Here is a 24,123-nt window from a genome sequence, read left to right as displayed (position 1 = left end):
AAAAAGTCCACTCAAAAATTCCGCAAATCTTCCACAAATTCAATGAAGCTAGGTGAATACGACTAAGTGCCAGGCTTAGAGGTTCACTTACAATTGGCTAAAACTATAAAATGGCCGGAAAAACAATTGTCACGTGTAGTGGTGTCACGTGGATCCATATAGTATACTTGTCTGTTGATAAAGTCTAAGTTGTAACGGTAGCAAAGAGGTGGTGCTCAAGTGTAATGGTAGCAGCGGGGCCTGTGTGACGTCTCGCTTGGAGCGGATTAGCGTGTTTAAATATCCGGTCTTGTTCCCAAATTTGCAACGCGCCAATGTATGCTCAGCCCTTCTCCTAATAGGTTGTTTCCGAATTGGTCAAGTGTTCCAGTGGATGCGAATGCTTCGCCCACTTTAATAAGCACAATCTGTATGGGCTGTTCAGCTTGGAGCCCTGCTGGAATTCGTCTATTGAAAGTAGTGTTGATCGTTATGCTCGAATTTCAGAACTACCATTTGGCGTTCGTATAGTCAGAGTGGAAACTGACAGTTCAAGTCCATATGAGAATTCGAGCAGAGTCCACGGCGAGCATAGTAGTCCATAGCAGGCCACTACAGTAGTATACGTTGCAAGGATTCTATAGTAGTATGTTACCAGATGATTCTGTCGCCAAGTATTTTCGTCTATGTCAACTTCATTCTAGACCTTGGCTCAAAATTATCGTGGCTTGAGCATTGGCTATTTATAGCACTTTCCAAAACTTATCCCCTTTTCACTAATGCTTAGTACGCTCCTATTGTCTACATACACGGCCGAAAGAGAATATAGTAATCGGGCTTGATTGTCTTTCCCCGTAGCTTTCGATCTTGCGGAGAACCCGGATGGAGCTGGTAGCCTAGCTTCAAGTACCATTGTAGAGCCATTGTGTTATCGGTGAAGACTGTTAAACATGTAGCCAAACAGGATTCGAAGTACCATGGCCCAGCCTGAACAGTCAAGTCTTTGGCTATGGAATGGAGCACGTCCATAAGCTGTCCCCCATATTTGAGCGATTTGTACTGTGGTACTATGTGGATCTCGTACAAGTAGAGCACTGTAGCATCTTCCCCTTCGTCGCAGAGCTTGAAGCTCATGAACCCCATCAAAGTGCCATTGGCTCTGTCAAGAATCCAGAGATAGACCAAGCCTTCGTCGCTCATTTCTTTTCGCTTGTTTTCTTTCCAGTTATTGCCAGAGTGTTTCACATAGAGCTTGCCCAAGTTGGTATCCACCAAATCAACAAATTCCAGCAACAACTCCGGCTGGATCAGATGGCCTGCCAGCACACGTACAGTGGCAGACTCTGAAGTCCATTCGCGTACTGCTACCAGCTGGGCTCTGGCACAGACTTCGCTCAGTACATGGACCATTAGCTTGACGTCGTCTTCGTCAAGAATCATCTTGTGTATTCAGACAAGCTCAAAAGAAGAAGTGTTTCAGTAGAGGAAGAATATCTATGTTGATTCGAACACGGTGAATCTCAATCTGTCACAAGTCAATATGTCTCTGTTGCTCTGCTAAATCTGCCTCCTGCACCCATCCGTTGGCTATTTTTGCGTTTATTATTATGTCTATTATTATGTCTATTTGTAACCTGTTTTTGTACCGTCTATTTGGTACGCGTGAACTTTTTTCGCCTGGCACATAAATGCTGAAGATAATTGATAATTCATGATAAGTTATTCTTAGGATATCAATATCCATATATTCCGTTTCCACATTCTCCACATCTCGTCTTTGTCTGCACTTCTAATTTGTTCATTACAATTGTCTCAGACACTACTTGATTATTAAGATAGTCCGATAACTATGAGCTCATTTGGTTCATATCGGATGTTCTCATCTCCGTACTCATACTACGAACTGATAGACAATGAATCGCTAGCGGCCATCGCTCTGCCCAAACCGGTGTCCGATTCAAATGACTACGAAATGGAATCGTCTCCAACTCCGACACCAACGGCTACGCCATCGAAACCAACTTCAGCCTTATTTAGTTCGCCGGTATCAAGTGTGGCGTCACAGCAGAGACCTAGAAATGTCGTAGACGATCTCCACGAGATCCAGCAAGAGAGATCAGTACGGATGCTCAAACCATTGTCAACGTCTTCTCCTATACGGCAGGGACTTTCGTCGTCATCACCAATTGCACCTAGAAACAGAACATATCATCACCACCAAGACGAAATCGATAGCAGATGCAAAACAGTGAATTTGCGCAATAAACACAACAAACTCCGCCAGGTGCGGAACCAATATAAGCAGGATAAGATCATGTTGCAGCGTAGTAGAGTCAACGACCTCCAGTTCCAGGAAGATTTCAAGAAAAAGTACGATCTTGACTACAACGAAATGGTAGCAGGATACGACTTGGATCAGCTCATAGAGGATGAGCGAGAGTCTGAGGCTCAATACGCAGAAATTGTTGCCTATGAACGAGAACTCGAGATCATGGCCATGGAGGAAGAGCTCGAAATCGCAGAAATGCTTGAGATGATGAATATTGCTGATGCGTAAGGGGTTATTTTATACACTGGGGAATTATAGATTGCAAGACATTGCGGGCAATGGAAAAAATAGGTTAATAGATAAATTGAATGGCAAAGGAGTCTTCAAAGACAAGACATTACTTTAATATTTATTATTTCAACACTTACAATGTAAATGTACTGCAATAGACATCTTAGAGTGTTCAGCTCTACCGAGGTTTATTTCTATTCATAGAAAACTGCTTTGACATCCAAGCATCTTGATCTGGCCTATCTAAGATTTCAATATTCTAGATCAACTGCAGTTTTTCGGATTCACGAACTTTCTCGTTTTCTTCAATTTGGAATTTCTTTCTGTATCTCCTCAATTGGCAGACCCGTAACTTCACACGCAAATTCTGCTTATTGGTAATATAAATCTCATTTCTACTAATTTCATTCTGTTTTTCTCTTTTTCTGCTTTCTTATATATAAACTTGAGCCATATTTACCTCTCCAACTATCTAGTACCCGCTATGATCTCTGTTTGCTTCTATCATCTGACGCCTGCATCTTTCTGCACTTGGTCAAAAATAATAGAATATTTTTCTGCCTGTCACAACCTAAAATGTACACATCACAGGCAACAAAACGTCGATGCGCATTAAGGCTGGCATTTTCAGCTTCTTCCGATTGTTTAGTGGAATCATCATCTCAAGAGCGGAAAACTGATTCTTCAATCTGGAATTTAATAAAGGTTTCTTTCATCTCTTTTTTTTTCTTTCGGTATACCCAACCTTAACTCACCATATACCTAAACTAGTCTTCCTACTTAGTCTGCCTGGTCGCTCGTCTGCTTATCCGACTCAACCCATCGCACTATCGTAAATCATATTATAGAAACACCATGTCGTCCTCACAAAATTCCAGTCCAGAATTCGAACAGTCGCCTTTTGAAGAGTCTGTCAACAGACAGGCTATCAACAATACTGCATTAGATGAAGAGAAGGCCATCTCGTCCGAACCTCAACCCACCAATGAGATGTCGTTGAGCCAAGCAAAAGATGAAGCTGATAACAACTCGTCGATCTCCTCATCTTCTTCCGACAACGACGACGCTGCCTCTGGTTACGAAAGAGAGTCTAACGAATGTACCGAGTTCTGTATCGAATGCTGTAACTGCTTTGGTTTGTTTTCTGGCTGTTGTCCTAACGATTCTGAAGGATGCATCACCACTGTAGCCACATTTTTTGGTAACATTCTTTTTGCGTGTTGCAAGTGCTAAATTATCTGGTATAAGATAACCTACCACATAATCTAGGAACTACTGTCTACATCCCTGCTTCTATTCTTTCGCTATTATTCGGCCACCCTATCCATTGGTTTACTGGTGGATGTCGAAAAGGTGAAATTCCACATCTTGGTGTTGTTCATCAAAATCTAGTTCTCCTGAAAAATGAAATGAAATTTTCTTACGCATACTGTCTGGGGCAACAACTCATCCCTGAGGCTCCACAGTCACTTTACCCATACTATATGTCTTTTATATATAATCAACATAGGTCACAATACATATATTCCTACTTAGACGAAAGTCTATAGAGTGTAATACTATACCAAGTCGATTCAGTTAGGCACGTATATAAAGTCGTGACATCTCATCGTTTCAGCCGCTTCCCCCCCTGCGCCGCGAATCACAAACCCAACTGTATGCGAACATAGCAAGATAGAAACTGAATGGTCCAATAGTGGCGAGATGATAATGCTGGAACCATCATAGTTCAGATATCTGTGGAGTGTCCCAAGTATACTGACATGCCTCGTATTATTTTGATATCTCATTTCTTTGTAATTGTAATTGAAATATTATCCTGCTTTTAGAATGGAAAAAACCTTATCCCAACCTATTTTGTTTATTGATCTACAGACTAGTCAGTATTAATGATTTCTGAACAGTGGCTCATGTCTATGAAATATTTATATGAATTCTCTGCCCATGTTTGCTTTGAATATTACAAACGTAGCTAATGGTTTCTGGTGAATTTGAATACCTGTTCTGTCTCAAAATTCTAGTACCGCTACTTTTTGATTTCTTTGCAACCATTTACTTTTTCGCAGCAATTTCTCTAGCGCCTAATTACTATCACTAACTCTTTATAGCCAACAATGGAAGATATAAACGCTGAAGATTTGCGCCCACCTCGGGTTCGGAGATCTGCCACGGATTCTCACCTCTTAACTGAAGGCTTTGGACTAGACTCTGCTGAAGGACGCCCAGTTTACAAAAAATTAGAAGCATACAAATTGACTCGCTCCAGATCTAACAACTACTTCCTGTCTTTATCTGACTCACCAAATCCAGAGGAGTGGACTTCTTTTCAATTAAGCAAACAAATAGAAACTCCCAAATCTTCTGGTCATCCATTACTGGCAGCTAGGTATCCTTCTGTTCTCCGCCATGATAAAACACCAGGTGTGGAAAAAATAGAGCTAGAAGTAGTTTCTCCTTTAACAGAAAATCCTCTGCTTGCCACAACTTCAAATATCAGCCCTAATAACAATGGAGCCGGAGGGGGCTATGGTATACAGAAATATTCTCTTCCATATTCAAGTTTGTTGTCTCCCATAGAAACAAACTCCAAAAATGGATTTTCGAGATTTCACGAAGCAACTACCGGCATTGAAGAAAAGGAATCTCAGAACTCTCCGGAGAGCTTTTCCAGAGAAAATGAAGCTAGTAAAAAGTTCAAATTGACAAGGCTGCTGCTTCTTAATTTTGTACTTGTTGGATTAATTATTCTCTTAATATGTGCGTTCGTCCCACCAATGGTAATACTTTCCGGTGGTACAAAAGGTAGCGTTCTGAAATTCTTTAGAAAAGAAGGCAACAGGAATGAAATGCTTCCAATGTTGATGGAAAAGTATGGCTACTTGAATCAATCAAGACCAGGAATCAGTGAAGTGTCTTATAAGGTTGAGAAGCCAGAGGATCCCTATTTGTTTGGTTTAGCATACTCTCCTATAAACGCTTTGGAACCAAGGTGTGGGCTAACTAAGAATGAGGCTATTCTTGATCTATTGGCAATGCAAACTGTCACAGGGAGAATAAGAAACTACGGAATGCAGTGTAATCAGTCTGAGTTGATTCTTGATTCAATCCAATCCCTCAACTTAAATATGAAATTAGCAATGGGAGTGTGGATAGGCACCAGTGATAAGATAAATGATGATCAGATGAGAACAATGAAATCTGTGCTTTCTAGATATCCTAGGAATCTCTTTGAATCTATCTTTGTGGGAAATGAAGTATTGTTCAGAGGGGACAAAACAACAAAGCAATTACTCAGCTATATTAATGAAACAAGACAATTTGTCCACTCCTTGGGTTATGATATACCAGTTGGGACATCTGAAATTGGGTCCTTGATCAACACTGAACTTATTGAGGGCTGTGATATTATAGGTGCAAATATCCATCCTTTCTTCGGCGGAGAAGAAGTCGAAAAGGGAAGTGAATGGACCTTAGATTTCCTCAAGTACCAAATAGAGCCCATCAATTCTAAAAACACAACTATTGTTATTACAGAAGTTGGATGGCCCAGTAGCGGAGGAAGATATCAGAAGGCACTAGCTAGTATTCCCAACTTAAAGTATCTTTTGGAGGACTTCCCATGCAAGGCAAGGGCAAGTGGATATGGATATTATTTCTTTGAGGCTTTTGATGAACCTTGGAAGAAAGTATTCTATTCCGGAAAAAATAAATGGGAGACCGAATGGGGAATATTTGATAAAGATAGAAAGAAAAAAGTTGACTTCAAGAGTTTTGGATGTTGATTATATAACTAAAACTATGGCTGCGAAAAATGCAAGACCGTCCGCAAGTGCGAAATAAAAGCTCAACTATATACATTGTAGGACAAGATGTGAGAGTAACTAGAGGCTTAAGTTTCTTATGTATTGCTTATAGACTGGTTTATTCGTGTATTTGTCTGATATTAATGTTTTTAATGTTGATTGAGTTTGCCGTAAAATTTGTATTTTTTCTGAAAAAGATGTAGACTATTGGCAAATTTACAAAATCCTATTGCTTTCAATTACCTAAACAAAGAACAAAGAAACTTACCAACTTCTCAGATGAGAATATCGGCACAATGGGAGATAAAAAGATAAACGCACCTATTTGTAATAACAGTGAAACAAGACTGGTCTGATATGGCACAAGTAAGTTCTAGATGAGGGTAGTGAATAGTAAAAATTGCAAGATTTATTTTTTTCATATCATGAGTTGTTTGAAAATTTTTAGGATACTTATATTGGGTTAGAATAGATGGCATACTTTCAAAGTTTTTAATAAATTGGCATGTTTTGCAATCATTTTCGGTCCTATTTACTATATAGCATAAATTTGTTTTTATAATTGCTTTTTTTTTGACGAAATGGCTAGTATTATTGCGGTATGGATGTTTCACGTGACAAATGGAATTCACGATTTTAATGAGCTCCCGAAGTTCAACAAATCTGGCAACTTGTCCGAGTGGTTAAGGAGAAAGATTAGAAATCTTTTGGGCTTTGCCCGCGCAGGTTCGAGTCCTGCAGTTGTCGTTATTTTTTCTCTATTGCTTAACGAATCTATATTTGGTACCAAGAATATGTTGTTACGTTCTAAAGATATCGAATGCAATTTATTTTTTTGAATATAAAAATAATGAAGTGCTGATGAATGCTAATAAATGCTAATAAATATCAAGAAATGTCTAAGAATATCTAAGAAAAATACAAACAAGCAACGAGAGCAAAAACTGTAGGCACAATTGTTGGAGCTATTATGGAAGCACCAGATGATTTTGGAGCAGAAGATGAGGTAGAAGTGCTATTACTTCCACTATGAGATCCATGGGTCAGTGCATAACCAGCAGCCGCACCAACACCAGCACCAGCACCGACGTATGTACCAGTACCTCCCCTAGTCCCAGAAGACCCAGAAGAACTAGAAGAAGTCGTACCTCCTCTAGTACCAGAGGAGCCAGAAGAACCAGAAGAACCAGAAGAACCAGAAGAGCCACCAGTAGAGCCACCAGTAGAACCCGTGCTAGCACCGGATGAACTTCCTGAAGAACCACCTACTGTACCAGGTTCTCCGAAGTAGCCACCAGAATTGGAATTACTACTAGAACCACTGGAGCCACTGGAGCTCCCTGTACCACCATAATAACCACTTCCAGATCCACCAGTAGATCCCGAAGAAGAACCCGAGGAACCTGAAGAGCCTGATGAGCCTCGAGAACCCGAGGAACTTGAGGAGCCTGAAGAGCCTGAAGAGCCTGAAGAGCTGTGTCCTCCAGAACTGCTTCCAGAGCTATGACTACTAGAGCTAGAGCTATGACCTCCAGAGCTATGGCCCCCACTACCTCTTCTCTTCTGCAAATCTACGCTGCCGATGTCGATGTCATCCTCATTATCATCCTCATTATCTTCTACTTCATCTATTTGTTGCAAATCGTTGCCAAGAATAACGGGAATTTCGACTTTCTCATTGTCCAACTGCCTTGCTACGGTGTTCGGTATCACCAAACCGTTTGCAACCTTTGACGCGACATTGAGAAGCAATAATAACGAGAATATCTTCATTGTAAGCCCTGTTATAAAAGCGGTGTTGAGTAAACTTTAAGTCTGTCTAAAGTTGATGTCTAAGACTTGGCAGATGAAAATTTCAACGAGCGCACGGCAGGGTATTTGTAGTGAACAGGGGAGCGGGCCAATAGCAACTTTATACCGAAACGGGAGTTTAAGTACAGTTTAAAATTTCTTATGTTGTGAGGTGAATACTAGTGTGATTGTTAAGTCACTCCAAATAGAAGCAGTTCAATAAACATTGAAAATTATAAGCCCCTCATTAGCGATTTGAAATACGAAAACTGTATAATAAAGTTGATTCAAGAAGTTGCCCAGTGAACAAATTCTGCAAGGGAATCGGCCGACCTGCACGTGAAACAAATCCTCTAAAATAAAATGATTTAACACGTCTGATCATTACACAGTCTGAACAGCCTCGTCACTCAAAATGCTTATCTTAGGTCTTAAGTATGGAGCCGCAGAGCCCATTTCCTGTTTGGGATTCTAGGGAAAATGACCTTTTCGCAACCCAAAGTATCCTTCAGGTGCCAGCTGTACGTCGAGCCATTGTTGCCGACCATGGCCGCCGTCTATGCCCATCTCGCCGACCAGGTTGCCCCACCATTCGAGTGGATGAGGGTGGAATTGTACAGTAAAAAAGATCACGAGCGCACTAAAGGCGACACCAGCCGACAAGGCACTAGTAAGAATATAGTTGTATTTCTCCCACCACAAGAGGTAGTTCTTCTTGATATGGTACATAAACACGTATGACACATACAAGCCACCGGTAAAGTACAGTATGTTGTACGGGGCGTAGTCGAGAAAACCACCAATAATCACCGTAGGCTGGAAGTATCTTGTGAGCTTCTTGGGGCCGTTGTTTTTGAACCATACACATGGGAGCACAAGTAATGCACCTAGAAGAAAACACCACTTCAATACTGGGTACACACCGCTGAAAACTTTGGCCGGGCCGATTGCTCCGTACTGGATACTAGAGTAGAAGTACGTATTAGCACCGGGACAACTGAGCTTGTCTTTCTGGTGACGGTCGCAGATATCAGCCACATTGTCCATCTGCCAGTTGGCTATCAACAATGCCACAATCACACTCAAGAAGGTAGATGCTAACTGACCTCTGAATATCGCACGAGGTGGCACCTTAGAGTAATGAGCCAACTTCTGGTCTGTGATATAGTTACTGGCCTGACTATCTATGTTGTAACCAAAGCTCTTCAATGTAATTAAAGCAAGGCCCGAGTTAGGTATAGCATAACCAACAATGAGCTCCACAAGTACATTTAAGCCAAACGAGAACCCCGTGACAGATGCAATAGATGTCAAGGGAATCAAGAAGATGAGGTTGATCAAAATAGTGAAAAAGATTCCCCACACAGGCGTTTCGGTAGGGTAGAAGATCACGCTGAGCAATGCAAAAACAGTACTGGTAATCAAGATTACCATGAACCACCAGTCAGGAACATCCTTATATTTCGACATCATCTTGCAATGGGGGTCGTCGGCGTATCTACCGTAGATGTTAGTGTTTTTTTCTGGCTTGAATGAATCCCTCATCGATATCCAGACATTGACGAAACTAGACTTCATCGAATCCCATTCAGTAGCAAAATGGTACAAAATAGCAAACGGATACAAGCAGAAGTAAGCACCGTATAAAACCAAATTAGCAGCGGAGAAATATGGCGGTCCAACCTGTCTATATTTGGCATCGTCGAAGACATTGTCGTCGTTCAAGATATCATGAATTTTGTACAACTCGCCCTTGTTATTAAATAGCCTATTGGAATTTATAGGAATGTAACCCGTCCATTTGTTGTTAGTATAGTACACAATTATGATGATGAAAAATGCAAGTATCGAGCCTATGTATCTGTTAGCATAGGTGTAGAATGGAATTGTGAGACATCCTCCAGAATCGAGAATATTCCAGTCAAATGTCGGTAATGGATTCAACCCTAATCCGGCCGTAGAGCCGGTAACGTTGACCAAATGAATCAGATTAGGACTGAACCAAGTTGGCCAATTGAATTGAGACAACGCAGTGAAGAAGTACGAAGGAATCCAGTTGTACACAAAGCTCATGCTCATGACAACAAAGAAGAACGAGAACTGGGAAATTCTCCACCCGTGGACAACGTTATCCATGCTTTCTTCCTTCATCAATGCTCTATTCAAGGCAATAGTGGGAAGAATAGTTGGCCACAATGCCTTATTGGGATACACGCAGACTTTCTTCATCAATAATGCAAACCCAAAGCCGAGAAATTGCGTCGAGAATGCCAACAACACTTGGTATAACCAGCTAACCCACTTTAAGCCATAGAATCTCTCCAACTTCAACACGAATATGTTGTAGACCAGGTAGGGTGTACCTGCTGAACACAGAAAGATAATTGTACTCAACATCATCTCTTTGTATGTCCATGGCCCCGGGTTCAACTCTATGAAATGGCCCATAAATCGGATCCTTTTATGTGGTACGTACTTTTCCCAGAGTTTTCCAGTAGGCATCAAGAGGATCTGTACAGTGTGGGAGCTCAAGTAGATACTAGGCATTCTATGGACAAAGAAGTTGTTAATAATAGAACCTATTAAAGTCCAGAATAATCCTATCACATAGACACGCAATGTCTCCACAGGGATACTAGGATCATCGCAGGGGTCTGTAATCGCCCTGATCTCAGGATACGGTGAATGGTAATGAATGAGTGCTGCTTCTAATCGGATCTGTACATCCCAATCGATCACCAGAAGATATACTTTGTTTTTGAAATTTTCGGGAAACGTTGATGAATCTTTTTGCATTTCATCGAACTCTCCAGTCTGTTTATTTTCATTTCCTTCTTCATAATCTGATGGTATCACAGCTACTAACCGCTCCAAGAGTCGGTAATCTTCATGTAGGAAATTGACATCTCCATTATGATCTACAAGTGCATTTCGTATAATTGAGATTGCTTCTGGAATTGGCATCTCGGCAATTCTGTCCATCATGTATACGGAATCTCGGGTGAGTCGCACATCGTCCAAAGTAAGCATTGTTCCAAACTCCTCGTCACTGATAATGGCCAATCTGAGCAAAACCAATTGCGTCTGAAGCGTGGAGAAGTTCCATCTGGAGTAACCATCGCCTTTACTTTCCAGAGTGCCTTTACTTTCCAGAGCCAGAGACTCGGCCACTGGAACTGACGAGTAGTTTGAAAGCTCTATATACTCGGGTTCTGGACCTGCCATGTTTCCGGAGGGTAGTTTTAAGAATAAATCAATGTCTCTATTTATTCTACAACGCTATCAGAAATTAACTATGTGTTCTCACTTACATACATATTTTCATGCAGTCTGTGCTTGTGTCAAAAATAAGGTGCGCATTAAATTCGCAGCCTTATTATAAGTTCAATTGTCATATTTTGCAATCGAACAGCTGCACTACAATCAATGAAACAAAGGCAACAATCCATATGAGAAACAATTCAAATCGAATAATTATTAAAACAAATTTTGTTACTTAAGAGATTTTTCAGATTTCAAATCATACCACTATTTCAATCCAAGATAGACTTCAACACTTTTCCTATTTCAATCAACTTCTCCTCAGTATTTCTCAAGCCAACCACACCTAGGTTGACAGGAGCATTAAGAAAACTCTCAGGAGAATCATATGCCTCGTAGTTATACTTATCATGGTCGTTTAAGGGTGTGTAATCCTTAACTGGCTGATCGAGTTCTGGATCAACTTTGGTGACTGGGAAAACCAATACTGGATAGTCCACACAGTTCCACTGAGCTGTGTATCCCCAGTACTTTGCGGTTCTGTGTTTGGCCGCTGGACCAGCAAAAACTGGAGCTATAACCCCGTCCAATTCTTCTCCATCGTCATTGTTGTAAGACAACCAGTGCTGAAGGTATTCCTTTCTATATGCCTGCTTTTCCAAGTTCCACTTCCAGATTTCATGTACAGTCAATTCCTTTGCTCCCTCAATGGCCCATTTTGTTTGTTCAAGAAGAGGTTCACCAGTACCCAAAGTAGCTCTGGTATCTGCTCCACCATCTTCGAAGTACAAATGGCCAAGAATAGCAAATGACCTACTATGGTCATAAGGTTTGAATTCGACCAACTCCACATTAGGAAGTTTGCTAAGCTTTTCCTTAACTTCCTTAAGTGCCCTAGCAATAGGTGGTTGTGGAGTACAAATACCGTCATGAGATAGGATCCCGATTCTTATCTTCTTACCGAACTTTGGAGTCTTCCACTCGATTGCAGAAGTAGATGGATCGATAAGCCAGGGTTTTGAATCGATAATTGTCTTTATAGATAATTCCAATAAACCCAATGACCTCGTCAATGGTCCAGTGACGGAAAGAATCGATTCTGAACCCCTCTGGCACGAGTAGTAGTCCATACATGGCAATCTACCAACGGTTGTTCTCATACCCCAGATGCCATTGAAAGCTGAAGGACATCTGATACTTCCTCCAATATCACTTCCGAATCCAAGGGGAGAGGCATGTATACCATTGATGGCACCTTCACCACCTGATGAACCACCAGAGGTCAAGTCACTGTTGAATGGGTTAACGGTCCTGCCATGAGAAAGAGATTCACATTCAAGCATCATAAGAGACTGAGGGTTGGTAGTTCTAACAAATGGAACAGCACCATTGGAATATAAGATTTTGACCATATCTCCATGATCATCAGCAATTCTGTCCAAATAGCAAAGGGAGCCATGAGTAACGGGACGGCCCTTGAATTTGATCATTTCTTTGATAGAGACAGGTAAACCAAATAAGGGCAATTGCAGCGACTTGGAAAAATCAGCATCAAGCTTCTTAGCAGCTTCCAAACTCTCAACCGGTAAGAATTCGTGAACACAATTAACTAATCTTGAAGCAAAGATAGCTGCATGGTAGTAGCACTTCAATACTTCAACAGCAGTGATCTTGCCAGCTTTCAAGTCACGAATAAGTTCAATTGGCTCCTTTTCAGTAACAGCTTTGACATTTTCGGGCAATTTCTTCAAGTACTCTTCAATCGGAAATTTCGCAGGACTACCGAAATCAGTAACAGACTGTCCTCTAGCCGAAGGAAGACCGTTGAAAACTTTCAAAGTCTCCGGGTCATCGAAGGGAAAAAGTTCCAAGGTCAATTTCAAGGAGTCTTCATATATGTTTTGGGCTTTGACAGCAAGCACTTTCCAATCGTCAGTAAGCATCTTTGTTTTCTTTGATAAGTTGAATTTTTCAGATTTGAAATTTGATTATCAGCCGTAAATTGGGAGTTTATATAGAAAATAAATTGTGCCAACCGAACCGATAAGGGGCTATCGCCTACTGGATTGGGAACGGAAATCTCAACAAACGCTTATAGGCGTCTTGCTTCAGGAGAAGTGACCACGCTTTTTGAGGGGGTTACATATTATGGCATTCATAGTGAAAAGCATCATTGATTTTCATTAGTCTTGGAAAGTTTGCGGTCTTGGAAAGTTAATTCGATTTGTGGAGAAATGGCATTCTCGGAGCGCAATTTTGAGCAACTGTTTCCTGTTCACAGATAAGATACCATTTATGAATCTATAACCAGATGTAGATAGGCAATTCTTCTTATTTAACGACATACAGTTATGGCTAATAACGATAGTGTAAAACATTCCAAGTCAACCTTTCAATGCAACCCTTAAGTTTGCTCAATATCGATATAGTAGCTGATCCAGGAGCCATTGCCAAGGTATATCTTTCTCCTATAGTTGCCTGAATCGGATATCCGCCTCAAACAGATATCAGGTGGTGGTTACCAATACTCTTTTCGGTGGTATTAATACATTTGTGACAGATTATGCTAATACCTTGTTTATGTTTAGAATCATTTTGATCTTGCCTTCACCTCCTGGTTCACTTCTGTGCAAGGTTCTCCAGGTGCTGTTTGGTATGCAATCACTAAATTAGTTGAGTCCCAACGATACTGCTGGTGTTTAGAACTAGACATTGCACAGTAGATCTGGTGAAATATTCTTTCTGATTACAACACTATTCGGTTTGGCAATGTTTGTAGATGTTGGCTAATTTCAAAAAGGGTATCGTAGCCAACCCTGAATGTGTTGCTCCTCATCCTGCTTTCGGTTATCTTTCTTGGTTTATCTTTTCTTTGTTTTCGTTGAGAGTGGGACTTTCTGGTTTGGAATTAGAAAAATTTGACGATAATATCCGCACTGACTACTGCTGACATCTGAATTTTCAGTTACTAATAGCTTCTGATTTTAGAAGAAACGTGGGATTGGTTATCACCGAGGCATCTGAATAATTCTCATTTGTGTCGCTGTCAACTTTCAATTGTGAATGTATTACAATCTCCTTTGCCAGATTTGATGTCGTATACAAGCCCCCTATTTGTGACAGCAGGTTCACTTTCGCTATATACTAAATCAATTGTAAATATTTAACACGTTGAGAAAATTTATGCAACGTAGCACATTTTCACATTCGAGTGTAAAAATAGAAATCTTTATCGTTACTCCTATTTTCCAAAGAATACGTGGCCTACCTCTGAAAACCTGGGGCCATACGATAACAGATTATGCCAGATTCTAGTCGCAAAAAGTCACTCCTCGGAAAAGCCTGTTCCTGTTTGACTAAATGGGGAATAAGGTTCCAGAAGTGCGAATACTTAAGAAAGTTGGATGACAAAATACATCAAAAATTATTGAGATCTCTGAATTTGGACTCCTAGCAAGACAACATGAAAGGAGGCTCTGCTGTCAATTGGAATCCTCCTTTCCGTTGTCCACCCAATTCGGAAGTTGACATGTGGACCATTGGAGAGAAATCTGTTCTAGAAGCCTGGCGCACATGACTCATGTGGCTCCCTGAAAACAGAGCACAAGTTGAATTGTAGGAAGAAGTTGACGAAGATGACAGATACAACTCAGATTGACAGGCTTATTAGCAGACAGACAGGGTTGTGATGATGAGTACAATACATCTGACAGCCTATAAACCACAGCAATCAAAATGTTAGTCAACAGTTGATCAATATAAAAAGTTTTCGCACCCTGCTCGGGCGAAAACCAAAGTGAGAATTAATTCCGCATCGTAATTCTCGACCGAATGGGACACAAGTACGAGTGACTCGATATTGCAGCCGTCCCAAATTCAAACAATCCATATAATGGAGAATTATGAGTCAGCATTGCATGAGTGGGGATCATTCTATTTTGAGAGAGAGAACCCCTTTAAACAGATGGAACGATAGCAAGATTTGAATGACAAAGTTTGCTATTCACAGTAAAAAAATTACTATAAGAACAGAACAAATGTCCTCTCAATATAGAAAGAAATGTTTTATTACTCCATCAACATTTAAAGCAAAGTATCTACTACAATGAAACTCTTCCAAGTTATCCTTTTTGCAATCCAATTGCTAGCAGTTGCCAATTCCTTGGCAATCACACAATTTGATGGTGCTCGTATTGCGATCCTTTCTGAAGGAGTTGTTAATAAAATTATCCCAAACGACTCCGGCCATGGCCCACAGCATCCTGACCCAGTCGACTACAACACTACTGATAGCAGACCGAAGTCCAGTGATAGTACTTTAGTTCAATTTTACTATCCATATGCAGTTGCTGCAGCTGTAGTACTATCGTTATTCTGATTTAGATCAGAGTACAGCACTTACAATTTAACATTTTTATTATGAATCAAACAGGTCTATCCTTACAGAGACAAATGTAACGATAACCCTTTTGTGGTAACTAGATAGGCGTTTTTATAGCCAAGTTTTTAGTCAATCAAATTATCATGGAAGTACTACGTCGTAGGTTTTCTACTCAGCCGTTTCTAATTCAATGCCGCATAACCACGCAGGACTTATTCCCAGCAGGTGCAATAAGTCTTGTGATATATTTCCTACAAGAAGGTTATAGGGCCAAGACTCGCCCGGACGGTTTTCGGAATCAATTTCAAGGCAATATTAAATAATTATGCTTAAATTAGAAGGATGTCGCGCGATTGAATTTTTAAGTAGGATGGAAGTCTCCCAAATCAATTTTTTTTGGCTGCTAGCCTAACAGAAGACGGTGGGAACGTGGGCAGATGCGTCTTGTAAAGCGCGTTTAATTTGAATAACCGCTTGTTACCACAGTTATACGCAAATTAAGTTGATTTTTCAACACTTCAAAATCTGAGCTTATGCATAAAAAAATATTTTTGGAGCTTTTTTGAGCAATCCGAAATTAGGTCGAAAAAATTCATTTAAGCTCACACTACAACTTTCCTGTTTGTCCACCACCAAGAATTTGGGTCTGGATTCGTCATCTAGATGTACCAAAATGCGAATGGAACCACTGAAAAAGGATTTACAGTGGTCTTTGTGCAATATCCTTTCTACAGCAGGGCGTTTGTGCAGTGCATGGGGTTATTTATACTAAGGACTGTAGCAACCTCATAAATGCCCTGTGATAGACTCACGTTGTGCCTAAGGATCTCTTCAAAGTAGAGAAAATTTAATTGAAAGTGTAACACTGCCTGACTATATAAATAATATGGGAGCCGCCAATTTATGTAGTTTTTGTAGTTTAGTAAATTTTTTGATTTTGAAATATACAATTGTAATCCAAATTAAATCACCATGAAGTTCCAAGCTGCCGTCCTCTCTTTATTCGCTGCCTCCGCTATGGCCATCCACGTTGAGCAAGCTTTGCTCAACACCGACAACATGGTTCTCCTCATGGATGACGGTGAACACTTTGAATTCCCAGAGGCTGCTGTCATTGAAGAAGATGAACAAATCATGAAGAAGAGCACTTCCACCAAGGCCGCTAAGAAGACTACTGTTGCTTCTGCTGCTCCTTCCACCACTGTTAAGAAGGAAAGGACCACCTCCGTCGCTTCTTCCTCCTCTGCTACCAAGACCGGTTCTTCCTCTTCTGCCACCAAGACCAAGTCCAAGTCTCACACTGCTTCTGTCACCAAGACTAACGGTGGTGCCCAGGTTGCTGGTTCCGTTGCTGCCCCATTGGCCTTGATTGCTGGTTTGCTTCTCTAAGCTACAGGCTACATAGTTTAACTTATGCTTAATTGTAATGATACATTTTTTGTTCTATATCTACAGTGTTAATTCGGTAATAATCAGACAAGATGAGATAAGAGTCGGATGTGGGACGTCTCGTCTAAACGTGGATCTCATCTCAGTCACAATTCCTAAATCCCAAATGTATGGTACACGGGCTCTACTGAAATTTATCCTAATGCCCCAAAGTAGTTCAGAAATCGCAACCGTAACCGCGTGCCGCACCTTTTGCAGTTCCTGTGGCTACTCCACCAATGAGAAGTTCGCTGCTTGCGTACAGACTTAGCCGGCTGGAACGCAAGGAGACGGATACGAATTAAGGAGGTGGGACAAAGAGAGATGAAATAATTAAGGAGATGAGATGAAGAGATGCGCTAGAGACATCTAGGGATGAAAATGAGGGAAATAGAAGAATGACGAAGAGAAGGTGGGCACGGGACAAGCGGAGGCTCATAACTCGCCAACTTTTGCTTAAGTCCCTATTTCTGTAATTGTGGATAAAAATAGTTACTCGGGAGGTGAATATAGGATTGGAGTACACTTATTGTGTTATGGCAAGTATGCTTTAGTCTCTGCTCGTCAATTCCATCAAATCACCTTATAATGGAATTTTCATTTCAGGTCTATGTCGAAAATTCTCCTTTTGCGACACCAGATGCGACAACTTCCCAACCTCCTCATCGCCTTCCGCTACCGCGCTCTCACCACATCTCCAACCTCCGCCGGCCCGTACAATGTCGCATAATGAAAATTGAACACCTTGTAAATGTCGCGCATGTGTCGTTGACTCGATGAATCATCCAACATCTACCAAATTTTGCAGAATATTACTCCAGCTTTTCAGTTTTGCAGACACATTTTCTTTCTATTTTCCTCCGTAAAGGCTCCAGAAAACTCTCCAGCAATGTTCGCTAAACAAACGTTGCGCCGCAGTGCCTCTTCTGCCTACAAGCAGGGCGTGAGAAACAAGCAGACCTCCTCGTCCACTTCTGCCTTAGCCTACAAGACGTTACACCGTAACCAAAAGAGACCTCCCTTGCCCACTTTGGAGACTCCCAACTGGTCAGCTGACGCTGCTGTTTCTTCCATCTTGTACGAAACACCCATGCCATCTAAAGCTCCCAGAAAGCAGCACGTCTTGAACTGCTTGGTTCAGAACGAACCTGGTGTGTTGAGTTCTGTGTCTGGAACTTTGGCTGCCAGAGGCTTCAATATTGACTCATTGGTAGTGTGCAACACTGAGGTCAAGGACTTGTCCAGGATGACGATTGTCTTGGCTGGTCAAGATGCTGTTGTCGAACAGGCCAGAAGACAGATTGAGGACTTGGTTCCTGTTTACGCTGTTTTGGACTACACCAATGCGGAGATCATCAAGAGAGAGTTGTTGTTGGCTAGAGTATCGTTGTTGGGCCCAGAATACTTCCAGGAGTTGATAGCCACCCACAAGTTGCACATCAGCGATGGATCGGCTGTGCCAGATTTGTCTGCCACTGATTCGGCTTACCATCCTAACAACTTGGCTCCCTCTGAAGCATTGAGACAAAAGCATATTCACTTGGACCATATCAACACAATCACGGAGAAGTTCGGAGGTAAGATCGTCGATCTCTCCGACAGAAACGTCATTGTCGAGTTGAGTGCCAAACCTTCTAGAATCACCTCCTTCCTCCACTTGTTGCAACCATTTGGTATCTTGGAGCTTGCCAGATCCGGTATGATGGCCTTGCCAAGAACCCCATTAGACGCTGCCGTTGAAGAGGACGAACCCGTCGAAGCTGCTGACGTCGTCGATGCCTCTCAATTGCCTCCAGGTTAAACGTCTGTCTGATCTACGATCTACTGTACATATGTCTCGCGATACTAGAGTGATTCAGACAATTATACTTGATTTGAGAGCTCAATATGCGTTCTCAGTGTAGCTTGAATAAACGAATAAGAATGATTTAAAGTATGGAAGTTAACTCTTTTGAAATAGTAGAGATCTGTTATCCTGATTTGGTATTGTTCTGAGAAAAATAGGCATACAGATGAAAATAAAATTGCTTGATATCTAGCAAGTGTAAGAGTGGGATTATTTCAGAGTAGGACGACTACAACGCAAGACCGGGCATTCTGCCGGAATCGAAATAGACTTCTTTGACATGACAATCATATTGTAAAGCGTGAACTTGTTTCAGCATAGTATTTAACTTGGGATGCATAGAGTGTATAGAAAGACTACATACCAAATTAAGATAGGTCGAAATTCCAGGCTTTCAGAATGTCATAAAACGTCCGGGTGGACCGAATCAGTATGGTTTCAGACAAGCCACGGTATTAGGTTGCTAATCGAAAACCATGTAGCAATATGCCCCAAACGCAGAGGAAACACTGTCCCCTGCAGGCTTCTGCAGAATGTGAATCGGAAGATGGGGAAGCTAGAGAAGAAGGCTTACATTATATGCTACAGCCGAGGTGCTTGTCAGACAGTATAGAGCCAAGTATAAGAGACAACTGTAGAGAACAAAGCGAATTGCCGAGTGGAAGAGAAAGAATAAAATGGAACCAGAACTACAGCCTTTCTGTGTTCCAATGGAACAGTTGGAAATGCTGCGAGTGAAAAATGTGCTAGGCGCAGAATAAACTTTGAGAATTTCTCGTATCGCCGCAATGTAATTGTGGAGATTGTAACAAAGGGCAAGCCGAAGATCGAGACAAAGAGTACGAATCTGATACGAATGAAAAATATTGATGCCACCTTGAGTGTAATTGGCGGGAACATAGAATAGAATTATAATTACAATTTAGCCTGCGTTTTATTTCAGAAGATCGGCACTCTCCGGCTGAAAACCTACTGTTCGAAAAGAGCTGGATAGAGTGGAAGAAAAGATAAAACTGAAATGCACGAAAAGAGAGAAGTCCAGAGCACAGTAGAAAAAAAACAAGGAAGGAGGAAAATAAACTGTAGAGACGCCATTTTGCAGTGGGAAGATGGTTTCGATGGCAAAGCAATCTCTCGTCTCCGGTTCAACTGGCCCCGATGGCACCATATTGAAGTCTTTTTTCAGATATATCTGCCGTATATAATTCGCAGTAATTTCGACTATTTTCTCTAGCCAGGTAACATGCTTGGCACAGTACGAGATTTCCGTTACCCAATCTTTTGTGCCATATCCATTTTTTAATCAGGGTTTGATACAGTTTTGTTTTTCTTCTATTTCGGATATTTTAGGTAGACCATTTCTACTGTTTTAATATTACAATATTTTATTTGGAACTCAGTTTCTTTGCTTTTATTATTGCTTTTGAACATCTTCGTTGATTTTTCCTTCTTTGTTTTCGACATTGTTTTCTCTGGCCAAAGCTTATACGGCAGTTCGTTTTATTCTCGGTGAATTTTCCAACCCTTCATACCTAACTCCGATTTCATGGACGGAATCAAGTCAGAGCCCGAAGACTCCAAGGCATCCGGGCACAAAGCTCCACTTTCCTTGCCTCCGCATCAACATCTACAGCCTCAACTGAACCAGAGCCAACAGTTCATGGCTCACAACCCGTACTACGCCATGAACCCCAACTACTACCAGCCTCCCATGGGGCAGGGAGGACCTCCTCCACCACATCAACTTCAGGGGCCCCCTGGAGCAGGTCCATACTATGGACAAGTGCCGACACCCGGCCCGAATCCGTACTACCAACAACAGCAGCAGCAGCAATTAAGCAACAGCAACAGCAACAGCAGTAGTAGCAGTATGAATAATAACAGTAGCAGTGGGATGGGACCGGGCTCAATGGCCCCTTTATCTCCACCAGCCCAGACACAGCAAATAAACCAGATTGGCCAAATACAGCACAACTTACAGCAGAATCAACTACAACAGAGTCTACAACAAAATATACAACAAAATCAAATCCAAAATCTACAGCCGGGAATTCAACAGAACCTCAACCATATCCAAAACCAAATTGCAATCGGTGGCCAGGTCAACATGCCTGGCCGTGGTCCAATCCCAAACCAGATAAATCCTCCACAGCAAATGGGCCAACCCCTTTACAATACACCACCACAGGCACACAGTGCGAATATAGAAAATGTTCGCAAGCGTACTTCAACTTCACTAATGGGTGCATCTTCGCGGGCATCTGCCACATATCCACGAAAAAGAGCTCTTACTGCGTGCGACACTTGTCGTTTGAAGAAGATCAAGTGTGACAATGTCAGGCCGCGATGCGGGTCTTGTGTCAAGAACGGCAACATGAACTGTCACTACCGTACCGATGATCAGCAGAAAGACTATTCAAGCTATGATCCAGCGTCATTAAACATCTTGACCAAGTTGGATGTGATTCTCCGCGACTTGCGCGATCTCAAAAATGTCAACGGACTTGAATCTTCGACTCCAGAAGAACTTGGCCCAGGCTCAGGTCCTGGCCCAGGTTCAGGTACTACTGCGTCCGGCTCAGGATCGGGTTCCGCTTCAAAAAGAAGACAATACGGTTCAGAACATCGAGAGTTTCATTTCGACAACTGCATCTGGGACATGTCGATAACCTCGATCTTGAGGTGGAAGTACTTCATCAAATGCTTTGGTGATACACCAGAAGAAACCGATAGAGTATCCAACAGTCTCATTAAAATGTACAATCGGTCGATTGTCGCCGTTAATCGTAACGGAACTCTAGAATCACGACTCCTCAGGACCAAATCTCTTGAGGGGTTGTTGAGCAAGAACTTTTCCAATATCGTCAACTCATTCTTTGTAAATTGCCACTCCAAGATCCCAATCTTGGACACCTTGGAGTTGTTCGAGTCCTTAGAGATCTACAAATGCTTGACTTCTCATTATAAACTGTTCAGTTTCATCCAGATATTGGAGTCTTACGATCTGGAAAATCCAGAATCTGACCAGCTTCCACGAGTTGTGCTTGATGCTCTTAGAGCAAACAACTTGGAAGATACGCCTTTCCGTCGTAGAGCATTTAAGACGTTGTGTCTTTCTGTTCCCAACATCATAGTGATTTGTGCTCTCGGAGTAGTTTCCACTCCAGTGCAATTGGAGAATTTGACTAAATTCGACAGCTCTATAGAAGAGAGAAAGTCCATCGCCATAGGCTGCCTTTCAGACTCCAGTGCCTTCAATGGCGTTCAAGACGTGAGACGCGACAGACTCGAAATCTCAATTCTCTTGATCAGATATGCGGAGTTGTTACGCACTGCATTTCCCTTCACCGTTGACCAGAGTTCCTTAAGAGCAGTCGAGTTCCATCTTCTTTTGAACCAGTACTACTTATATACCATGACTCCATTATTGGCGTACAGACATATCTCAACCGCATGCCAGCATATGATGTACTATATCAACATGAGGAGGGGTGATCCAATTAATACCGATAATGCCTTGGGTGCATCGAAAAAGGAAATGATAGATCGTCTCTTCTGGTCTTGCTTGAAGTTGGAGTGTGAGTTGAGAGTGGAACTATCACCGTATGTACCCGTATCTGGCATCACACAACAAGTGCCTCCAACTTCTTTCCCCAAGATTCCTGATCCTTTATCTGATGAAATAAAACTGAATCACAGCGAAGCATGCATTAAGCTCGCCAACAAATATGAAGATGAATATTCCTGGTACTATTTTCTCACTGAAATTGCAGTGCGCAAGGTGGACAACAAGATGTTTGACGAAATATACTCATATGAAAGCCGTTTGAGAAACCTTTGGGACCAGGATAGTTTTGCTAATGAATCTGCATGGATTATCTTCATAAAGTATCTAAATCAGTACAACGGGATCATCAATTCATTGAGTCCCCAAATTAGAAACTTTGTTCTCCAAGAAATTAACGTCGATCAAATCCACAGACGTATGAAGAAGAAGTATGAGAAAAAACAACTGAATATTAGCAGTGATGCCGATGTGTTTGACACATTAGACGATTTTTTGATAGACGATGACCTCTTGATTCGAGCCCAATCCGAATCAATCATGTTCATAAAGACAAGAATTATAACCTCCAAGTTATTGTTGTTCCGCCCTATCATCTACTTGCTTTTAGAAGATAAAATCCCCATTACCGAATTGATGGAAGCTGCAATTTCAGTCATGGGTGCACAAGCCAATATTACTTCTGTATCGATGAACAATCTAAATGCAATGGAATCTCCCGACTCAGCTGGCTCAGTTCCGAATTCCTTTTCCGGTGAAACAAACCCCTCGGACGCAGACTTGGAGATGGACTACTTTAATTTGATTAATGCACCCTTGTTTTACCAGAGACAGTATCCGGACGAAGATTTCTCTAACGTGATAGAGTACACCAACAAAGATAAAAGTGACAAAGACGAAGACTTTGATGACGAAAACAGTTTTTGCTTGAAAAGTCTTCCTTTGGCTCGATCTCGGATCTTGAGGATCTTTTTGCAGAACTTGATTTCTTTGCCCAAAATGAATATTCCAAAATTGGGAGCACATAGACACCCTGGCCTGTGGTACTATTTGAGAAATCTTTTCATTGGTAATGTTTTCCAGTTCTTATTGTACAATAAGTTGCAAGAGATGTTACAAGTGGCAACTGCAGACGAAGGAATGAGAGCATTCCTTTCGCAAGTGCCCGAGATTTCTTCGATGAACGATGTTATGGATATGTTCAACGTTGTAATAAACAAAAATGACATAATTGCTGGATTCGAACATTCGTTGATTTTATTTGATTACTGGAAGGAAGAAATGAGCGATTGTGAAATTTATCTGGATTATATCAAGAGGTGTATTGAAAAGCTAGAACAAGGTACCAAAAATTAAGAGCATGTATTTAATGACATTATGTATTACTATGTTTTATATTGGTTTTACTACCTCAATAACACCTACATGGCAATTTAATCATGTAAATGTAATTAGCAATTAAAATAAATCAAATTATTTCTAAATTGAATCTTCCAAATCTTTAAGGCG

At 41.3% G+C, this 24,123-nt stretch overlaps 9 protein-coding genes across 9 annotated transcripts; 6 read left to right on the top strand and 3 right to left on the bottom strand. All coding sequences in view use genetic code 12, as the record gives it.

Annotated features, from left to right (window-relative positions):
* Positions 1-780: 780 nt before the first annotated feature.
* On the bottom strand, positions 781-1,419 carry NAT4 (Histone-specific N-acetyltransferase NAT4; the record flags this gene model as incomplete). Its single annotated transcript, XM_001387484.1, has 1 exon — positions 781-1,419. One exon carries the CDS (start codon positions 1,417-1,419, stop codon positions 781-783), a length of 639 nt encoding a protein of 212 aa, XP_001387521.2.
* Positions 1,420-2,050: 631 nt separating this feature from the next.
* PICST_51695 (predicted protein) lies at positions 2,051-2,536 on the top strand (the record flags this gene model as incomplete). Its single annotated transcript, XM_001387899.1, has 1 exon — positions 2,051-2,536. A coding segment is annotated over one exon (486 nt), but the record flags the coding sequence as incomplete, so codon positions are not given.
* Positions 2,537-3,394: 858 nt separating this feature from the next.
* SRP40.4 (Hypothetical suppressor of mutant AC40 subunit of RNA polymerase I and III (high serine)) lies at positions 3,395-3,772 on the top strand (the record flags this gene model as incomplete). The annotated part of the gene is made up of 1 exon (XM_001387898.1): positions 3,395-3,772. The coding sequence occupies one exon, from the start codon at positions 3,395-3,397 to the stop codon at positions 3,770-3,772; it is 378 nt and encodes a 125-aa protein (XP_001387935.1).
* Positions 3,773-4,653: 881 nt separating this feature from the next.
* Positions 4,654-6,321, top strand: BOT2 (Cell wall endo-beta-1,3-glucanase; the record flags this gene model as incomplete). The annotated part of the gene is made up of 1 exon (XM_001387897.1): positions 4,654-6,321. One exon carries the CDS (start codon positions 4,654-4,656, stop codon positions 6,319-6,321), a length of 1,668 nt encoding a protein of 555 aa, XP_001387934.2.
* A 2,283-nt stretch (positions 6,322-8,604) lies between these two features.
* On the bottom strand, positions 8,605-11,358 carry OPT6 (oligopeptide transporter protein; the record flags this gene model as incomplete). The annotated part of the gene is made up of 1 exon (XM_001387483.1): positions 8,605-11,358. One exon carries the CDS (start codon positions 11,356-11,358, stop codon positions 8,605-8,607), a length of 2,754 nt encoding a protein of 917 aa, XP_001387520.2.
* A 220-nt stretch (positions 11,359-11,578) lies between these two features.
* AMD5 (amidase activity) lies at positions 11,579-13,337 on the bottom strand (the record flags this gene model as incomplete). The annotated part of the gene is made up of 1 exon (XM_001387482.1): positions 11,579-13,337. The coding sequence occupies one exon, from the start codon at positions 13,335-13,337 to the stop codon at positions 11,667-11,669; it is 1,671 nt and encodes a 556-aa protein (XP_001387519.2). The 3' UTR covers positions 11,579-11,666.
* Positions 13,338-16,742: 3,405 nt separating this feature from the next.
* CRH2 (beta-1,6-N-acetylglucosaminyltransferase, contains WSC domain-containing protein) lies at positions 16,743-17,221 on the top strand. The gene has a single exon (XM_001387896.1). The coding sequence runs from the start codon at positions 16,748-16,750 to the stop codon at positions 17,162-17,164; it is 417 nt and encodes a 138-aa protein (XP_001387933.1). The 5' UTR covers positions 16,743-16,747; the 3' UTR covers positions 17,165-17,221.
* Positions 17,222-18,079: 858 nt separating this feature from the next.
* On the top strand, positions 18,080-19,125 carry ILV6 (acetolactate synthase regulatory subunit). The gene has a single exon (XM_001387895.1). The coding sequence runs from the start codon at positions 18,093-18,095 to the stop codon at positions 19,002-19,004; it is 912 nt and encodes a 303-aa protein (XP_001387932.1). The 5' UTR covers positions 18,080-18,092; the 3' UTR covers positions 19,005-19,125.
* A 2,031-nt stretch (positions 19,126-21,156) lies between these two features.
* HAP1.1 (Fungal transcriptional regulatory protein) lies at positions 21,157-23,970 on the top strand (the record flags this gene model as incomplete). The annotated part of the gene is made up of 1 exon (XM_001387894.1): positions 21,157-23,970. One exon carries the CDS (start codon positions 21,157-21,159, stop codon positions 23,968-23,970), a length of 2,814 nt encoding a protein of 937 aa, XP_001387931.2.
* Between the last annotated feature and the right edge of the window lie 153 nt (positions 23,971-24,123).

This window comes from Scheffersomyces stipitis, chromosome 1 (assembly GCF_000209165.1).
Source record: "Scheffersomyces stipitis CBS 6054 chromosome 1, whole genome shotgun sequence".
Classification (NCBI taxonomy): domain Eukaryota; kingdom Fungi; phylum Ascomycota; class Pichiomycetes; order Serinales; family Debaryomycetaceae; genus Scheffersomyces; species Scheffersomyces stipitis.
The sequence above is the reverse complement of the archived record's forward strand: the minus strand, read 5'-3'. Positions and strand labels throughout refer to the sequence as shown.